Here is a 21176-nt window from a genome sequence, read left to right as displayed (position 1 = left end):
ATAACGGGAAAGCAAAAAGGAAGAAGGTTTTAGGGGACTTTCTTGGCCTGCTCCATTCATGTGAACCTCGTGTACTCCACATCCTCCCCAGGGCCTTTTCTCTCTAGTCCGGCGGGAGGACCAACTCCTGCCCAAGGATCTGGGACTACCGCCTCTGGGGTGGTCCCCTTGGCTCCGCCCCTACCCACCTGGGCGCCCTCTGAACCACTCCTCCCGAGAGCGCTCCGCCCCGCCGCCGGACCTTGCGACGTGCATTTCGACGCGCTGACGTCATACGCTGCAGGTACTTTCCCCGCAGTCGGTCGGACTCGGCGTGGAGGCGGGGCGGGACACGGAGCGCGCATGCGCCACAGTGCCAGCACGCTCCCCGGATAGTGCGGGGGCCTGAGCCTCTCCGCCGGCACAGGCTCCGCTCGCTCCAGCGGCCATGTCTACCACCGCCGAGCGGGAATTTGAGGAGCTGGATGCCCAGAATCGTTGGCAGCAGTTGTACTTGGTGAGTTGAGGGCTCGCGCGACAGCCGCCGTACTCCGCGGTGGACCTGGGCTCGCGACCCCCCGGTTCCCTCTAGCCTCCCCCGCCTCCCGCTCAGGGCGGAAGTGGCGGCGCGCAGGCCGCGTCAGGGCTGCGCCTGCGCCGACCGAATGTCTGGTCCCTTTTGAAAAAAAGACTAGCTGGGGGGGTTCGGGGTGTGGGAGGGGGTGCCTATCTTTAGCGCAAGCGCAGTGTTAGTTTTGGAATGTGGCGCTACAGCGGCGCCTTGTGGCGGGCATAGTTGTGTTTCTCTGTCCGCGGGCGTGGGGGGCGGGGAGCTCGAGTGGCCGAGAGGCGGGTGGGTGAGGGGACCGGTGAGGCCCGCAGGCGCTCTGGGTGACGGCGGGAACGGGAAGTGGTGAAATCCCCGCGGGGGACCGTGGAGAGGGGCGGGGGCGGTGAGGCATTGGGGTCTCGCCGAGCACCTCGGCCTCGCGGTCGCTTTCCCGCCTCTGTGCCTGTCTTTGCCCGCGGACACCTTTTTTAGCAGGCTAGGTGTTTTGTGGCCCAGCAGGCAGAGGCCGGCCGTGACCCCCATTTCCGAAGGTGCTGCCAGCTCTTGCCTTGGTGGTGGGTGGTACCTGGGCCTCTCGAAATGGGAGTGCCTCAACCGTAATGCTGGCGAGAGCTCCTGGGCGATCGACAGTCGTAATTATTTCAGAGAGCCCAGTGTCTCAGCGTGTGGGTTGTCTTCCACAAAGAGGTCAGGAACAAACACCACCTCAATCAAAATAACCTTTGTGTCACCCCAGAAGGTGCTGTCATCCCCCCTGTCCACCCTATGGGCCACCGCGGTCCTGGTTTTTCATCACCATAGGATAAACTTGCCTTGTTCTGGAACTCCTGTAAATGGACTCATAGTTGAACTCTTGTGGCTAGCTTCTGTAGCTCAACTAGAGAACCTTTTAATTCAAACAATTTGATTTTATCTCTTTTAAAATGACTTAATTGCCTGTTCCCTACTGTTTAATTATTAGCTTATTATTCCCAAAATTGAATTGAGTGGCTGTGCGTTAAATGCTGCTGCTGCTGTTCGCTTCACTGTACAGGAAAAGAAGGAAAAAATAAAAGCTTTCCTGTAAATCTCCATGGGCCTGGGTTTTCCCCCATACCATTTAATTAGATGACAGTAAAAAAAAAAAAAAAAGGTTTTTTTGGTCATTATGTTCAGAATGTAACATTTTCCTCTTGAACCCGTTAGCCGGTAGTAAATACCGTGGTTCACAGGGGTACAGAGTATGTTAGACTCGGGAACTGACTTTAAAGAATGCTGGTAAGGACTTTTCCAATTATAGAAAATTTGAACTGGAAGTTCTAGTAGGAATCTATGTGAGAGCTTGCCAGCTGTGATTTTTCCAGTTTTTTTTTTTTCCTTAGCAGAGGCTACTGTCCAAGTTGCTAGTCATATGTACAAAATACAGATTTGAGAAGAGAAAGGTGAATGCTGCCAGTTAATTCAGCTTAACCTTTTGGTTAAGCGGTTTGATTTTGTGTGTGTGTGTGGGGGGGTGTATAGTATCCTTGAAAATTCAATGAAAACTGTAATCTTTCTCATAAAAAAATTCCCTTAACATCCACTGAAAATTTCATATTTAGTTTCAGGAAGTTCAGGAAACCCTTCCATGGACTTCTGCCTAGGAATCCTTTAGAGGATTGGTCAATGCTCTTATTATTTTCTTCTTAATGGAAGAACAAGGGTATTAGTTTGGTCAGGTCAGGGAAGATCATGCGATACACATTAGTGTTATAGTAAAAGTAGGTCACAAACCAAGAAAGTTAGTAATGGAAAGCAAACTTAGAAAGAGTTTAAGAGTGTTTCCTTTTGGCTTTAGAGTATCTATATAGCCATTCTACCGATACATGCTGAGCACCCATGGAGTGCTAGCCCCTGCTCTGGGTCTTGGAGATTCAGCAGAGAATGCTGGTGACAAAGTTCCTGTTCTTTAGGACCTCACATTCTAGGACTTGTTCTCTTGAGGGCTTCATTGCAATTCATTCATTTACTCATAGTGCGTCTGTTATGTGCCAGTGTTAAACTGAGTTCCTGCTCTCAAGGATACAGCCTAGTGGGGAGTAGTAAATTGGTAAGCAGATGAAAGTGTAAAAGTACTAAGTGCAATAGCTAGTGTTAAGCACAGGGTGCTTTATTTTCCCCAAAGGGGTGCACCGGGAGTTCTGGTGAAGCAAGTGTATGCTGCTCTTTTAAGAATCCCAACTTGATGGGATTGAGTGGGGAAAGGTAGCTAAAATGAAGCATGACTATGTGACTTCTCTACTTTCCCATTGCTGGTAATGTAAGTTTTAAACACCTCCTATGGCTCACAACACCACAGATCCTGCCTTCCTGTATTTCTTTCTTCTCTCTTTTCCACTAGGTTCTGTTCCTTTAAATGTGCATGTCTGTTCTTCCCTTAGGCTTTTATAAATGTAATTCTCTGCATAATCACAACTTTTCCCCTTTTGCTTAACTGCCTCCTACTCATCCCTGAAGTCTCACTTCCTTAGAGGGTGCCTTCCTGACGCTCCCCTACAGAGTATGAAGTCTCTCCCCATACATTTCTGTAGCATCCCATGACTTCCCTTTTCGTAGCAGTGCATGGAGTCTAATGTAGCAGCAGATTTTATTTAGGGAACACAATTTGCGTTTTGCAAACTACTTTTGCTTGAGTAGGGGAAAAGTGTTTAAGTGGGCTTTCTGCTTTGTATAGCACAACAGTGGGTGATACTTACGATAATGTGTGAGGAGAGTTGTGCTTTTTTGACAGTGCTAACTGGACTAGGAAAAGAAAGGCTTTACTTGAGCAAAAACTGAATATAACTGGACTTGCTTAGTGGTATGACAACTTTTAATTTCATTTTATTGAAAGGCTTGCAGGAAAATGAATTTATTAGTTTGAGTCTGAAACTCTGGCCCCTTACTTCTTTTTACCTTCCTTAAACAGTGGCTTTTATAACAACATAACTTTTGATAATGGAGGTTTCTTAGGAATGAATTATTAGGATTGAGCAAAACTGATTATCATTTTGAGGTTTATCTTCTCCACGACCTCCTCAGAGCTTCATGCAGGCAGTGCCAATACTTTGCACAGAATCAGGCACCTAGTAGGTACTTGATAAATATTTGTTGAATAATGACTTCTTACCAAAGAAAGGTGACTTGATATGTTTACATGATTGTGCGGGTGGATACGCATAAAGAGAGATTGGAGCTTGAAGAATTAGGAGGGATGATTGTTGGAGCCAGAAACATCAGAAAGCAGGCACGAGCAAGAGCACATAGGTGGAAGGAAGAATTGGCCTCGAAAGGGCACAATTGGCAGAAGTGAGATTGCTGTAAAAGTCCAATTTGGTCGGACTGACTAATGTTATTAATGTCATCTGACATTAATTTTGGCTTTTTGCGGAATGTTCATGATCACTTTTTTGCCTTTCCTTTGGTCACTACTGATTGCTGTCTGAATTAGGCTGGGACATGAGAAGGGCCTAGAAAAGGAATGGAGTTTTGTAAGCCTGTCTGGAAACTGTAGGGAAATGGCAAAAAACTAAGTCATGGAATAATGTTTCTAGTACATGGTGGCTCAGAAAGAATTCGGTTGATTGTAATCAGAGTTTTGAAACTATGGAACTCAATTGACTGCTCAGTTTTATTTATTAGAAATTTGTAGTTCAAATATTGTGAGAGTAAGATCAGTTTTTATCATTTGTGAGTCAGCTACTTTTTAGAAGTTAACAAACTATTCTAGTACTTATTGTGGTCAGCCAGTTAGGCAGGGTAAATCAAAGCTGTCTTATTCTAAAACACTTCCCTTCCAGTGTCTACTACATTTTCTCCTACTATTGTTTAATCTTAGTGCTCAGTGCTTTTACATGGTTACACAGTTTCTTGTATCACAGCTTGGCTTTCCTTGAAAATCGCCTGCTTTCTCACACCTTGGAGTCTGCATATGTTGGATATATTCTATGCATACCTTATCTATCTGGGAAATATCTTCAAGACTAGACTGCAGTTTACCTGAGCAAAATTATATACTCTTCCTTCTCTGATTCCTGAGCTCGCTATATTCCTTTATTAGAGTTAATCGCATTGATTTATTCTGTCTACTTGTCTAACTCCTTAAGGGTTACTTCATTTTTCTTTGTTTCCCCACCATCTGCCTGTAGTCCTGAGGCATGTTAGATGCCAATAGGTATTCACTAAACAATAGAATACCGCTTTTAAATGCTCCGCTTTTAAATGTCAGCACCTTGCTTTATTCCAAGCCCCTCATTCACAGTTGAGGAGATACCTGTCCAACGTGAGGTTGTGACTTATGTAAGATTGCCATATCCATTAATGACACAGCTGGGACCCAAATCTAGTCCTTGCGATTCTCATTTTAGCGTTGTATTAATTTGCCAATGTAACTGTCTACATTTCTATCTTCTTATGATCTATTTGAGATTAATGGCACTAAGGGAATCATTTAAATTTTTGATGGCAAGGAGTGAATGGAATGTGTTATAATAGGTAGGTGATCATTTTGGGATTGGAGGAGACCTTTAAAACAGTGTCTGGGATCCATGGGTCAGGCTGAAAAGGGATTTCCAAGTCTCCTGAAACTATGCTAAATTATATGTGTGTGTACACATATATATGGGTACCCATATATGGGTATTTAGTTTCTAGGTGTTTCCATAGCTTTTTTGTCAGATTTTTACTAAATAGATCTCTGTGACTCTTCAAAAGGTAAGGACCATTGCTTTAAGGGAAAGGAGGCTTGGAAATGGTGCCCCAGTAGAAAATATATAACTAGAAATTATACTGTGTTTTGCCTTTGACATACATTCTGTAGGTTACTGATACCTATAATGAAAGTCTAGATAGTTGCATTTGTCCATTAGCCTGTCTGGCTTGCCTCTTGTTCAATATCTTCAATATCTTGATTTTAACCAGAATGTCCAACAACCTTTTTATGGCTTCTCCCACATCACTGTTATTCACAGAATTCCTTATTCCCAGTTGGAGAAATATTATAGCCCTTGCAGTCTCCTGCTGTTCTGTCTTCCTGCCTGATCTCTTTGTTCTCTTCCTCCGCTCACTCTTCCAGAGAGTAAACTAGAGATATGGACAAATAAGATACAAAAATGCAAAACTAAAATTAACAAGCATGTTTTTCACTTTCTGAAATAAGTACACATATCATTTTCCCCTGGAAATTACTATCTAGATTCTCTATGTTCTCTGTTTCCTGTGGTAATTCCACTTAGTGCTTCATTAAAGTCATTATTTCTTGTTGGAAAGCTCTTAGGGGCAGAGAATATTTAAACCAACTAGTGAATTAGAACTTTTGATAACACTCTCCATTACTTTGGATAATAGTGAGTAGCCATATACTAAGTAGCATATAAAATTTTAAAACAGCAGCTGGTACCTGAGGAAGAGAGACAGTTCAGCAGGTTAATTTTAAAGACTATAAATTCTGACTTTACTGTTCTTAGTAGAATATAAACTTTTCTGTTATGTTCTTAATTGGAATGTTCTACCTTGCCAGGTAGTTGTCTGTAATAGCTATTAAAAATGAATGTAGTGATATTTTAGATGTATTTAATGTAGTTAATGTTCTATTTATTGTAGAGTAGTAGCAATGGGTCAGGAAGTTGTTTTGACTTAACCGTGAAATCTTTGTTTTTAAAATCATAGACACCTTTTGACACTTGAGATGGAACTGTGAAAGCGAGAAATGTCCACATACACAAAATCCTACAAAATTTAGTGGTTTTGTCATTTCAGGGGTTTTATAGGTCCCCTAAGTGGTTGGGGTTGATGACCTCCAGGAAAGAAATCCTGGTCAAGAAACTAATTTAAGATTAGATGCTTTTATCTTCTGGTATCTTTTTCAATGTAGTAGTTTGATGTTTGTTTGATTGTTTTAATGTGCTCTTATTCCTTTCACAATCCAGAATGTCTGATTTAATATGCTTTTTGTTCTGTCAGTTTTATTTGGTCATGTAACTAATCATTTGTAACTTTGATTCAAACCTCTTTCATTCCTCTGAAGAAAATCTTATACTGAATTATTTTGTTTCTTTCACTATGTTTAAACAGTTTTATACTATGAAAGCTATCAGTTCCTCTTAATAATTTCTTATTAAGTGCTTCTAGGAATTCTTGAGGTGGGTTGGAGTAAGGTTGTATGGCTCCTAGCGTGTGCACCACTCTGTTCCTTCCTAGTCAAGGGCTGGTATGCTGGGATAACTTTAGAAAATTGCAATCACTCCATGACAATCAGAATTGTTTCTGCACTGATTTATGTTTTATCTAGTGAACTTACAAAACATAGGTTCTCATTTCAAATCTTAAAGATTTTATTCTTTAAATCTATTACTGTAGTAGGAATTCCATTAATCTTTATTACTGTAACTTAATTTCCATCATTGTCAGGGTGAAATAGTTATTTTATAATATTTTGTTATATAATATCAAATAATACATTTGCACTTGGTACATAGCTTTGTTCTATATAGTGTACAGAAAATTATATCCTTGTACTATGGAATATTCTACCTTTAACTGTTGTGATGCAGCAGCAAATAAGAATTAGGAAATTGGAAAAGAGTAATCTTAATCTTACAAGAAAAAAGCAGGGCTTTAAAATAATCCCACATTGATAGATTTTCTACTTATGGGAGAACATACCTAAATTTCCTGTTTTAAATTTAATGTCCCTAAGTGAATACTGAATTATATGATTGTTAAGCGTTTACTTTCTTTTATTAGTCAAATGTTTATGCATATACTCTGTACAAAGATTGTGGAAGGCATACTTCCACAATATTTGGCATACTTCAAAGAACATTATTTTAGTGTGCTCAGTTTTGGTTGTAGCCCTTAAAATGCCTATCGCAGGTTAGGGAGATAAAATTCCTGGTGCAGTAAGTTCTGTGCATCACACTTCTCTTTGAAAAGCTCTCATCTTTCAGGAAGAGAGATTAACAAGAACTAAATAACTAATCTTGAATGAGCTCTTAGTATGTAGAGTCCGTGTTTTAAGAAATAAATAAATTGGTTAGAATGACATGAACATAGCAAAACTTAAAACAATGCAGAAGGATATGTAGTAGGAAAAAGTAAGTTACTGCCCCCATTCTCCCTAGTTTCTTTATTTCTATAAGCAATCACTATAGCCAGTTTCTTGTGTATCTTTCCAGAGATCCTTTATCCATATGTAAATTGTCCCCCGCCCACCTCCCTATTTGCTTTTTGCCCAGCCCATGGTCCAGATGACTTTCTCCTAGGTTTTTCTTACAGAAGTCGTATAGTTTTAGTCCTTAACTTTAGCTCTATTATCTACCTTGAGTTACTCTTTATGTATGTTGTGTGGTAAGGGTCAAAGTTAATTTTTTTTTTGCATTTTGATACTCAGTTTTCCAAGCATGTTTATTAAAAAATTATCCTTTCCTTACTGAATTATCTTGGCACCTCTGTCAAAAATCAACCATTCCCTTTTACAGTAAATATTATTTTACATTTTTGTATCTGCATTTTAAATTTTGTGCCTGTATGTTTATATTTCATCTCCCTTCAATTCTAAACCTTAATAACTTCCATCATTTAAAGATCACAGTGTAGACTGGCTCTAGATAATCTACCGGAATAAAAGTTAGAAGCCATATCATAATTTTGGGAAGTGGAAAGTATACTTGGAACTTGGACTTCAACTTTCGTTTTAAGTAAAATTATATTCTATTGTACTATGATTGTGCACTGAGAATTTATTTTTAATTTATGTTAGTATTTTCTGTGTTTAATATTCTGTAAATTAGAGAAACCCAATACATATTCCATCTCATAATATATTCAGCATGTACTGAATTTTAATATAAGACCAGGTAAAATATAATTAACATAATATAATATAACCGGATCTTATATAAGACCGGGTCTTCTATTAATTTTTGCTCCAAAAGACACATTAGAGCTGATGGTCTGGCTAGGTCTTCTTATTTTCAGGAAAACACGGTACTATATTGGAAATTCTTCCATATAGATCTCATGTGTTCGTATTAACAGTTAAATAGTGTTCGTTATTTAATCATTCATCTGTAATGACGTGTACAGGTTATTTCTAGTCCTTAGCTATATAAACAATGCTGTAATGAATAACCTTCCAAAGTTGTGTCAGTGTACACGTCCACCAATAGTGTAAGTGCCTGTTTCCCTATATCTTCACCAACCCAGTTATATTATCAAACTTTTGATCTTTGTCTGAAAGGTGAAAAGTTACTGTAATAACTTTGTAATTCTTTCATTATGAATGAAGTTGAACAGCTTCTCTTATTTTTAAAAGCCATTTGTTTTTTTCTTTATTGGTATGTAGGAGGAGCTCTTTACATGTTATGGATGTTAAGCATTTCTTGTGTATTGCAAATATTTTTTCAATTTATTGATTATCTTTTGACCTTATTTATGGTATTTTCTATCAATTTCTGAGTTATGGGCCGAGTACGCTTCCACTGCACCACTCTGCAACGGGATATTTATGGTATATTTTATGTAGAAAATTTAAATTTTTATGAAGTCAAATTAATCAGTCTTATTTTTTTGTGCCATGGCTTAAAAGTCCTTCTCTATTCTATGATTACAAAAAATTTTCTCAGTGTTTTCTTATACAACTTTATGGTTTCATTTATGTTGAAATCGTTGCTCAGCTAGGATTTTTATTTTGGTATAAGGAATGAGATAGACATCCAATTAAATGTTTTTTGTGATATATATAGCAAAGCTTGACATTTTAACCATTTTTAAGTGTACAATTCAATGCCATTGATTCCATTTGCAGTGTTGTGCAACTATCACCACTATTTCCAAAACCCTTTCAGCACCCCAAACAGAAACTCTGTACCCATTAAGCAATAACTCCCTCCCCCAACCCCTGGTTACCTCTACTCTACTTATGTCTCTTAAGATTTTGCCTATTCTAGGTACCTCATACAAGTGGAATCACACTATTTGTCCCTTTGTGTCTGGCTTATTCCACTTGTATATTGTTGTTAAGATTGACCCATGTTGTAGCCCATATCAACTTAATTTTTGTTTTATGGCTAATATTTTTTTGTATGTATATACCACATGTTGTTTTACCTATTCACCTATTAGTGGACACTTGGGTTATTTTTCCCTTTTCGCTATTGTGGAAAATGCTGCTGTGAACGTTGGTATGCAAATATCCATTGGAGCCCCTGATTTTAATTCTTTTGGATTTGGACCTAGAAATGGAATGGCTGGATAATGTGATACTGTGTTTAGCTTTTTGAGGAACTGCTAAACTGTTTTCCACAGTGGCTGCAGCATTATACATTCCCACCAGCAATGTTCTAGCATTCTGATTTCTTCACATGCTCACTAACACTTGTTATTTTTCATTTTAAAAAAATTATAGTCATGCTAGTAGGTGTGAAGTGGTACCTCATTGTGATTTAGATTTGCATTTCCCTATTATTAAGGATGTTGAGCATCTTTTTCTTCTGCTTATTGACCACTTGTATATCTTTGGAGACATGTCTATTCAAGTCCTTTGCCATGTTTTTTTTATTGAGACTTTTTTAGTACAGTTGTAGGTTCACAGCAAAATTGAAGAGAAGATACAGAGATTTCCTGTCTACCCCCACACGTGCATAGCTTCCCCCATTATTAAAAATCCCCACCAGAGTGGTACATTTATTAAAATTTACGAACCTACTCATACACTGACACATCATAATCACCTAAAGTCCATCATTTACCTCAGGGTTGATTCTTGGTGGCATACATTCTATGGGTTTGGACAAATGTACGTATATTCATAATTACGGCACCATACAGAGTAATTTTTTCACTGTCCAAAAAAATCCTCTGTGGTCCGCCTTTTTATTCTTCCTTCCCACTCCTCAAACTCTGGCAACCACTGATCTTTATACTGTCTCCATAGATTTGCCTTTTCCAGAATGTTGTATAGTTGGAATCATAGGTAGCTTTTTCAGGTTGGCTTCTTTTACTTAGTAATATGCATTTAACGGTTCTTCATGTCTTTTCAGGGCTTGATAGCTCATTTCTTTTTGGTGCTGAATAGTATTTCATTGTCTAGATGTACCACAGTTGAACCATTCACCTGCTCAGGGACATCTTGGTTGCTTTCAAGTTTTGGCAATTATGAATAAAGCTGCTATAAATGTCTGTGTGCATGTTTTTGTGTGGACATAAGTTTTCAACTCTTTTGGGTGAATATCAAGGAGCATGATTGCTGGGTCATATGGTAAGATATGTTTAGTTTTGTAAGAAACTCAAATTGTCTTCCAAAGTGGCTATACCATTTTGCATTCCCATCAGCAATGAATGAGAGTTCCTGTTGCTCCACATCCTCACCAGCATTTGGTGGTGTTATCAGTGTTCTGGATTTTGGCCATTCTAATAAGTATCTTGCCTAATTTTTAATTGTTTTTGTCCTTTCATTGTTGAATTGTGGGAGTTATTTATATATTCTGGTTATTAATCCTTTGTCAGATGACATGCCAATTTTTCCCCAATTTGTGGTTTTTCTTTTCACTGTATAGTGTCTTTTGATGCATAGTTTTTAATTTTGATGAAGTCTAATTTATTTTTTTTGCCACCTGTGCTTTTGGTGTCATAATTTAACAAACCATTGCCAAATCCAAGATCATGAAGATTTTCAATCCCTATGTTTTCTTGTAAGACTGTTATAGTTTTAACTCTTACATTTAGGTCTTTGATCCATTTTCAATTTTTGTATATGATATTTGGTAAAGGTCCAACTTTGTTCTTTTGCATGTAGATATCCAGTTTTCCCAACACTGTTGAAAAGAAAAGACTGCCCTTTTCACCTTGGCGCCCCCCCCCCCCCCCCCGTCAAAAATAAGTTGAATGTAGATCTGAGGGTTTATTTCTGAACGTTGTGATATTCCATCGATCTGTCTGTCTTTATGCGATACCACACTGATTTGATTACTGTAGCTTTTTAGTAAGTTTTATAATCGGGAAGAGTGAGTCTTCCAACGTTGTTAATTATTTTTGAGATTGTTTTGACTATTCAAGGTCCCTTGAAATTGTATATGAATTTCAGGATGAGATTTTCATCCAAAATTCTTACTGGAATTTTGATAGGGATTACATTGAATCAGTATATAGCCTTGGGTAACTTTGTCATCTTAATATTAAGTCTTTCAATTCATGAACACAAGATGTCTTTCTGTTTATTTAGGTTGTCTTTAATTTCTTTAAGCAGTGTTTCATAGTTTTCAGTGTACACTTCTTTCACCTTGGTTGAGTTTATCCTTAAGTATCTTTTTGATTTTATTGTAAATGGGATTGTTTTCTTAATTTCCTCTTTTGGATTGTTCATTGCTAGTGTATGGAAATACAACTGATTTTTGCATGTTAATTTTTGTGTTTTGCAACTTTGCTGGATTTATTTACTAGCTCTAACAGTTTTTTTGTGTGGATTCTTTATAGTTTTCCTACATATAAGGTTATGTAATTTGGGAATAGAGATAGTTGAACAACTTCCTTTGCAATTTGGATGCCTATTTCCTTTTTTGCCTAATTGCTCTGGTTAGAACTTCCAGTACTGTGTGAAATAGAACTGGTAAAATGGGAATCTTTCCTTGTCTTGTCCATGACCAATTAGTTTTTCCCCTCAATAAACTGTGTGCTTTTATCATATTGTTGAATAAACCATCCTTCCTCCCCTTGTCCCCCCATTTATAATGCTAATTTTGTAATTTGGAGAATTCCTATATGTGTGTTAGGTAAACTAAGTGGTAACAGTGCCTGCGTAATCTGACCTCTCTGTACCTGTGCATTCTCATTGCTTGCATTTCCCTCGCATAGACCACAAGTCTTGTGTTGCTTATACTTCTTGCAAGACATCAGTTATTCATTCTTTCATTCATTTATTTTTTATGTACTTTCACATATTTGTGACTTTGTACAAGCTGTTCTTTTCTGCTTGGATCCATCTTTTCTTACTTGTTTATATGGCATACTCCTTCCTGTTCGTTCTTCAGGTTTATTCATGCACTGTGCCCTTCACTCCCTTAGGCGAAAATAAATTCTCTTCCTGTGTTCACTTTAAATGTGAGCATACTTTTTTTATGGCACTTATTATACTGGCTCTTTGAGTCTCAAAGAAAACTCAGAGGTCTGATTTTAAAAAGAAAGTCATCAGACAATTGTACAAATAGGTGTAAAGCTATAGTAAGAATAGTTACGGAAAATGAGAAATGGATATAATTTTTCAGGTCCTTAATCCCATGCAGTAGAACCTTTTTTGTTGTTTTATTTATCATTGAAATGACTGAAACACAGTGATTAAAAAAATATGCATTATTAACATTAGAAAAGGGTCCTACCCGCATATTTGAGGTTTAGGAAATTTTGGTAGTAAACAGTGTGAGCATCTACAAAAGCTTGGTTAAGGGCTGATGCCTGTATTTTTTTTCCGGAAAGATGAACAAACAAATATTAGACACGTGAAAAACTACAAAAAATGAGACTAATTGGATCATTTATAGCATGTGAAATACCGAGGGTGCCAAAAAAATGTATACAAGTGGACACTTTGGTCAGTGTTGCTCAAACAGTAGTTTGCTGTGATCAGAAGTGTCTGGACGCTGATAGTAACCACTTTGAGCACCTCTTGTTGCTGAAGTCAAACATGACTTGTACTCATCTTTTGTTACCGGTATATATTGAGTATTACAATTTTAATACAGTTTTCCTTTCTTAAAATGCGTATACATTTTTTTGGCATCCTCTGTGGTAGTATGAGAAATAGAGAAAACTGGAATCCAGATTCCCAAAATGGTAAGAGCAGGATATAAAAATCAACTAAGAATTAAGAACTTTAAGAGTTCGTAAAGTTATAAAACGTAATTGTTAAAAGATTCAGGACTCACTATCAAAATAGATATTGCAGAATACCAAGTTAGCTTGAGAAAACTCAGAATTCAGGAAAAATATTTTAATAATGAATTTTATGAAGAGTATTTAAACCACATGACAGTCTGTGATAAGAGTTCTTGGAAGAACGGGAAACTGAGATGAACTAGTGGAAGACTATCTCTGACCTTGAAAACCTTGAAGTTCAAGATCAAAGGGAACATAGGGGACTAGGAATGTATTTATAAAGCATGGAACACTGATGAATTTTCTTTTTTGTTTTTTTACAATTTTGCAGTTTATCAAGAGTTTTAACATAGTTTATCATATCTTCACAACAACCCTATGAAATATATTACTATATTTTTTTAATTAAAGTTCATTGGGGTGACAACTGTCTGTAAAGTTACATCGGTTTCAGGTGCACAAGTCTGCAATACATCATTTACATAACACATTGTGTGTTCACCCAGAGTCAGTTCTCTTTCCATCACTATATATTTGATCCCCCTGACCCTCATCTACCACCCTCCTCCCCTCTTACCCTCTGGTAACCACCAAACTATTGTCTGTGACTATGTGTTTTTGTTTACTCATTTGTTTGTCTTGTTCTTTTGTTGTTTCAGTTTTATATACCACATATCAGTGAAATCATATGGTTCTGTACTTTTTCTGTCTGATTTATTTCACTTAGCATTATAATCTCAAGATCTATCCATGAATTTTCTAAGTACTCAAGATAAAGACAAAACACTACACTGCAGAAACAGTAGTGATCTTTAGAGAAGAACAAATCAGATTTGCTCTAATATTAAATGCCTGAAGATAATGGAGTCATGTCACCCAAGTACTGAGAGAAATGGAATAGGTATAGGAATTGGGTTTGGCAATAAAGCCAACTAAAATGTAGAGTTAATGCTAAATAATTACATGGTTGTGAACCTTACTGCAAATGTTAAGAACTATTTTTGAAATAATTGAAAATGTAAAAGAAAATATGGATCCAAATTTTAGATTATTTTAAGAAAATATGGGGGGTTGGGCTGTAGGAAGAGGGACGTAAAATCTGGCACAGTTCCCATATTAATAGGTGCTTTTCACGTGCAGAAGAAACTAGACTGCTGCCTGTCCTATGCACCAAAATTAACTCAAAATGGATCAAAGACCTAAATATAAGACCTTAATCGCATAGAAGAAAACACCGGTAATAAGCTTATGGACCTTGGGTTAGTGAGGATTTTATGAATTTGGCTTCAAAGGTAAGGGAAATAAAAGCAAAAATAAATGAAAGAGACTATATTAAACTAAAAAGCTTCTGCACAGCAAAAGAAACCATTAATAAAACAAAGAGACAACCAACTGAGTGGGAGAAGAGTTTTGCAAACAATGCCTCCGATAAAGGGCTGATATCCAAAATATGTAAAGAACTCATACAACTCAACAACAACAAAAGAACAATCCAATTAAAAAATGGACAGACGACCTGAACAGACACTTCTAAGAAGACATACAAATGGTCAAATGATATATGAAAAAATACTCAACTTCACTAGCTATTAGGGAAATGCAAATCAAAACCACAATGAGATGTATCATCTCACACCTGTTAGAATAGCGATTACCAATAAGACAAGTAATAACAAATGGAGTGGTTGTGGAGAAAAAGGAACCCTCGTGCACTGCTGGTGGGAATGTAAATTGGTACAGTATTATGTAAAACAGTATGGAGGCTCCTCAAAAAATTAAGAATAGAATTACCATATGACCCTTTTCTGGTTATCTACCCCAAAAATCTGAAAATTTATTCATAAAGATATATGTACCTCTATATTCATTGCAGCATTATTCACGGTGTCCAAGACGTGGAAGTGTTCTTTGATAGATGATCGGGTAAAGAAGATGTGGTATATATACAAGGGAATATTACTCAGCCATAAGAAATGGTGAAATACTGCCATTTGCACCAACATGGATAGATCTTGAGATTATCACACAAAGTGAAATAAGTCAGAAAAAGTCAAGAGCCATATGATTTCACTAGTGGGATATGAAACTGAAAGTGACAAATGGAAAGACAATAATAAAAAACTCATACACACAGACAAGTTTAGTGGTTACCAGAGGATAAGGGGGGGAGGGGTAAAGGTAGAAGAAGGTAAAGGATGTCACATATATGGTGATAGAAGGAGATTTGACTGGGTGGTGAACACACAATGCAATATATAAATGGCATATTATAAAATTGTATATTTGCCTATATAATTTTATATAAATTTAATAAAAATAGTGCTTTTTGCATTAGTTAAAAAATACAAGTTCAAACATGGTTTTACAAAATTTTAAGACTAATCCCCATTAGAATAGAAACTATTACTAGAGAGAAGCAGAAACAAACAACTTGATTAATATAGCAAAAATAAAAATGGGGAAAAGGAAATAAGGAAGCATAATGTATAGAAAGCAGCAATCTTTATTAATCACTTCTGGGTGAAAGAAGAAATCAATACATACTGCCATTAGAGAGACTCTAAAATAATGGAATGACAGTATTATAAACAGGATTTGGCCAGTTTTTAAAGAAAGAAAAAAAGTAACGAATTAAGCATTTCATTCAAGCTAGAAAAATAACAGTGAAATGAAAGCTTTAGAAGGACTAATTGAATACAAATGAAAGGTAGAAATAAATGACTTAAACCACCCCTTCTCCTTCGAATGGGCAGTTCAATTTGACTTATAGTCCCAAGATTCTCATGTATCATCAACATATATTTCTAGATAACATCTAGAAATTTAGTATAAAACACCATCCCCAAATTTATTCTGGGAATATAAAGATGGTCAATATGAGAGAGTGTAATACTATGATTAATCTTAATTGGTTAAAGGAGAAAAAAACATACACGTATCAGTCAAAATAGCAACAAAAATTTTTCAATACTTAAGAATAAACTTAAGAAACCTGTCAGGTTTACTTAAATTAAAAAAAACAAGGAAGACTTAAATGGAAGAGTTGGTATAGTAAAGATGTCAGTTCTCCCTAAATTGACATGTAATTGAAAAAAAAAAATTAGCCTAAAGAAGATTTAAATTTAAGGTTCATCTGAAAGAGTAAACACTGCAGAAAAAACAAGGCAACTTTTGAGAACAAAGAAAAAAGGACTTTAGTCCAACTGGCAAAGCCTCGCTCCTAACCTTTCTTGAAAAATACTGGCAAAATGCGCTCATCATCCAAGAGTTCCATTTTTAGAGGGTTATCAAGAAATACTTTGAAATGTATATATGTAAGGCCATACTTAAGGATATTCATCACATCGTTTTTAAAAATTGTGAAGTTCTGGAGATCTTCTAATTGTCTAGAGCAAAATAAATTGTGGTATATTTTGTTATAGAACCTGTAACAAAAGGTTCTTGATTCAGAGTCATTAAAAATGATGATGGGGTGTATTGACAGGAAAAAATAACCATGCTATTTTAAGAGATTAAAGCAGGCATATAAACAGTATGCTTGTGTAGTTCATTCTTATTAAAGTTTATTTTTTTAAAACTTTTATTTATTTTAAGTGGTTTCTCCAGGACCCATCAGCTTCAAGTCAAGTAGTTTCAATCTAGTTGTGAAGGGTGTAGCTCAGGGTGGCCCATGTGGGGATCGCACCGAACCAGCAACCTTGTTGTTAAGAGTACCATGCTGTAACCAACTGAGCTAACCGGCCACCCCTAATGTTTATTTTAAAGTATACATTGTCTATTTGTCATAAAGTAAAAAGTCCAAAAAATTTAAATTATCTCTGAATTGTGTGGTAGTGGATAATTTTCCTTTTTGCTGACTTATATAGAGTCCTAAGTTCTGACAATGAATATATATTAAAAGGTAAATACATTTTTTTCTCTTATAGCAAATCACATATAAAAACTCAAAGTAAAGCACTTGGTGGCCACTTAGTATAGAGACAAACAACTGTATTCATTTTGATAATCTCCTAAGGCTGTAATTATGTTATTGCCTAGTAGATTAATGTGTGTGATGACTCATGAAAAGGTTAAATGATATTTCCTATGTTCATGTTTTAGGAAACAAATATCTAATACATTTTAGAAATATTTTCATTAAAATTTAAATATTTTTCACTTTTAAAACTATCAGTTACTTGGAAATTTTACTTTTGAAAGAATTCCTGGGGCCGCTGGTTAGCTCAGTTGGTTAGAGCATGGAGCGCCTAACAACAAGGTTGCCAGTTCGATCCCCACATGGGCCACTGTGAGCTACGCCTTCCACAACTAGATTGAAACAACTACTTGACTTGGAGCTGATGGGTCCTGGAAAAACACACTTAAATTAAAATGTTTGAAAAGATGAATAGGGGCAGCCCGGTGGCTCAGGAGGTTGGAGTGCCGTGCTCCTAAAGCTGAAGGCCACTGGTTCGATTCCCACATGGGCCAGTGAGCTGCGCCCTCTACAGCTAAGACTGTGAACAAAGGCTCTCCTGGAGTTAGGCTGCTGTGAACAGCCGTAGATGGTTGTGAGCTGCTGTGAGCGGCTGACCAACCACCAGCGACCACTGCCTCAGCCGGGTGGAGCGCAAGGCTCACACTACCAGTATGGGCCAGGGAGCTGCACACTACAACTAGACCGAGAATGGCTTAAAAATGAGGGGGCGAGGGTGGGGGCAGTAAAATAAATTAACTAATTAAAAGACCTTAAAAAAGTTTATATTAAAAAAGAATACCCGATAAGGCTAGGTGAGTGAAATCTTAGTCCATTAGGGTTAACAAGATTGTAAAAGAAATGTTCAATAACTTAAGAGACAGACTAACATTTTATAGGCATATTCATTTAAAACTAAATGTTTACATTTTCAAATATATAACTTAAATCTTAAAGATATGTAGCAGAAAATATTTGGTTATTTCACTTCCAGTAACTATAATGGAAATTTTTTTCAAAGAGCTTGTAATTCAGACTATTTGTAACGCAGTTAGTTTATAAGAACTCTCTCCATAAGAAATAAATACATATTAAACACTGCTTGTTCTTACATTTAAGAATTTCTCATTCTCTTATTCTTAATCTTACAAAGTAAGGAGGTTTTAAAACCATATTTTCCCTTTTTGTCCTGTTTTATATCCAGGAAAGTAAACTTTTTGATGAGTTAAATGGTTTTATATGGGGCTTATAAAAACTTGCCATTCAAGCTCTATCAAAAATATGAGCCGTAGTTTGCCATTCAGTGCTGTGACTGGCATTCAAGGATTCATCAGAATAGGTGATTGTTGCTTATGAAACGAAGAGCAGCTGGATGCTACACAAGAAAGTGTCGTCTTCTTGCATTTCAGTCTGGCCTTATCTGAGCCTCAGCAAATTTGTTTCTCTAGTACATAGTCAGTTTTCCTTACTTCAAACCATGTCAAAATAAATTTGAAGACAGATTAAATGTTATGTGTATAAAACTATTAAGAGATGAAATAATAGGAGAAAGTAAATACGTTGAAAGTAAATGTGTTCAGAATTTAAAATTATAATCTACTGATTGGAGATAAATGAGAAGACCACTGGTTGGAGTGGATTGTTTTATAATGTTCTAAAAATTAGGGTTCATAGAAAAGGAGGTGATGGGTAATCTTAATCTTACTTAAGGGTCAACTCACATGGGTATATAAATTTCTAATACAGCCAAGGAGCTAAATGAATTTTTCTCCCAAATACCAAATAGTGGCTTAGTTGTTTGTATCGGTTTGTTATTGCTTTGTAATTATCATATGTTATCATTCCAAGAGATTATATGAATTTATGCTGCCACTGACATGATATGAGTACCTGTTTTTTAAATGGCTGCATAATATTCAATTGGACGTACCACAATTTATTCAACCAATTTTTTTCCCTGTCATTGGACAGTTAGGTTATTTCTGTTCTTACAACATTCTAAATAACTCTGTGAAAGGTATGTTTGTGCATGAGTTACTTACATTTTGGATCATTGTCACTAAAAAAAAACAATTACTGAGTTATTCTTAGTTTTGATTTTGAGGGAAAATCATATAAAAATAAATTGGATTTTTAAAAATTTTGGTTAAATTATTTTTTAAAACAAAGATCCTTCCCACTTAAATTTAACTTTAATTAAAGGTAAGAGTTGGTATTAGATTAGAACAGTGGTTCTCAACTGTGTGTTGGTGGGGGCATACTTCTTTTGGATTTTGCTGCCCAGGGACACTTGGCAATGCCTGAAGAGACTTGGCTGTCACAGCTGGGAGGACGGACACTACTGGCATCTAATGAGTAGAGGCCAGGGATGTTCCTGTTAAACATCTTGTGATGCACAGGACAGCCCCCACGACAAAGAATTACTTAGCCCAGGATACCAGTAGCGCTGAGGGTGAGAAACCTTGATTAGCAGGCTTTACTGCTGACTGGGAACATTCTTGATGTGGTCTTTAGGGCCACTAGAAAACTGGGTCCTCTCTGCTGTAGGAGGGGAATGTTTTATTTGGCATCAGAACATCAGTAGAGGCTGATTTTGCCAAATATGGTAGAGCTAGGGAATAATTTAATGCCTGCTTCTCAAAATGGAGAAATACCATCTATTTTATTGCTTACATAAAATGCTTATAAAATTATTTTTTTGTGTTGGGTATTCCTGAAAATCCTTCCTTACTGTCAGATCTAGTTGTTGAGATTTGGCTATATTGTGTGAGTTAGAGACCTGCATTTAGCTACGTGGGAAAGAAAGTCAAGCAATATCTGACTTAACAAATAGGGGCTTATTTTTCTCATGTAATAATTCTGGAGATCAGAGTCTCCAGAGTTGTTAACCTTGGCTCCGTGATGTCGTAGATGACCTATTCTCTATTTCTGCTTAGCTTTCCTTAGACTATGCTTTTTACCTTGTGGTCACAGGATAGCTCCTGCCCATTCCTATCCCTCACTCCCCACATCAAAACCTGTACTCTGGGTAGGCAAAAGTGAGGACACTGGTCAACTGAGCCAGCCCTTTCTATGAAAGCTTTCCTGCAGCCCAGCCCAGTGATTTCTGCTTTTTCCCATTGGCCAGAACTGTGTACCATGACCATTCTTAGCTGCCCAGGAGGCTGGGCAGTATAGGTTTTCAGTTGGGCTTATTGTTCAGTCAGTAAATAAAATCAGAAACCTTTAGTAAGAAAGAATAGATATTGGAATAGGCAAGTAATATGTACCTTTGACCTGCTTTTAAAGTATTGGGTGTTCTCGTCTTTCTAAATGCACCAAAATTAGTGAAAGGTAAAGGAGAACAAATAATAACATTGGAGATTTGAGAGATTGTACTTTGTAGAGTTATTTCGTTTTTGGTAATTAACCAAGAAAACAAAATGTTTCTTAACCCCAAGGACTTGGCTGTTTTAGGATGTTTTGTAAATTAAAATCTCTTTCCTACCCCTATACTTGGGCCCTACTCTATTTTAACTTATTTTTTTCTTTGCAGTATCAATTATTATTTGTTTCTTTAGGATAAAAATTGGAATCAGCAACTGACAATGGACTTAAATGTGGAAAATAGGTGTATATGTATAATAGAAGTATTGAAGAAGGGCTGGTATGATGGAGGGAGTCACACCATCTTTGCCCATTGTTAATTTTTTAAAAACTGTAATTCTTTGTATAGTCTGGATATTAATCTCTTATCAAGTATTTGATTTGCAACTATTATTCCCACCCTGTGGGTCACACAAACCTTTTGATGTGATTTAAAAACTG

At 36.8% G+C, this 21176-nt stretch overlaps 1 protein-coding gene across 3 annotated transcripts in view; it reads left to right on the top strand.

Moving 5' to 3' along the window:
* Nucleotides 1-272: 272 nt before the first annotated feature.
* PTPN2 (protein tyrosine phosphatase non-receptor type 2) overlaps nt 273-21176 on the top strand; it is an 85382-nt gene continuing 64478 nt past the window's right edge. The window contains exon 1 of one of the 3 annotated variants that reach the window (XM_081079138.1): nt 273-496. In XM_081079138.1, coding sequence (XP_080935264.1) covers nt 428-496 — 69 coding nt within the window. In that variant the 5' untranslated portion in view covers nt 273-427. The remainder of the gene's footprint in view (nt 497-21176) is intronic. The other 2 variants (XM_081079137.1, XM_081079139.1) reach the window with 2 other exon arrangements.

Source organism: Rhinolophus hipposideros (assembly GCF_964194185.1).
Source record: "Rhinolophus hipposideros genome assembly, chromosome: 17".
NCBI lineage: Eukaryota > Metazoa > Chordata > Mammalia > Chiroptera > Rhinolophidae > Rhinolophus > Rhinolophus hipposideros.
The sequence above is the reverse complement of the archived record's forward strand: the minus strand, read 5'-3'. Positions and strand labels throughout refer to the sequence as shown.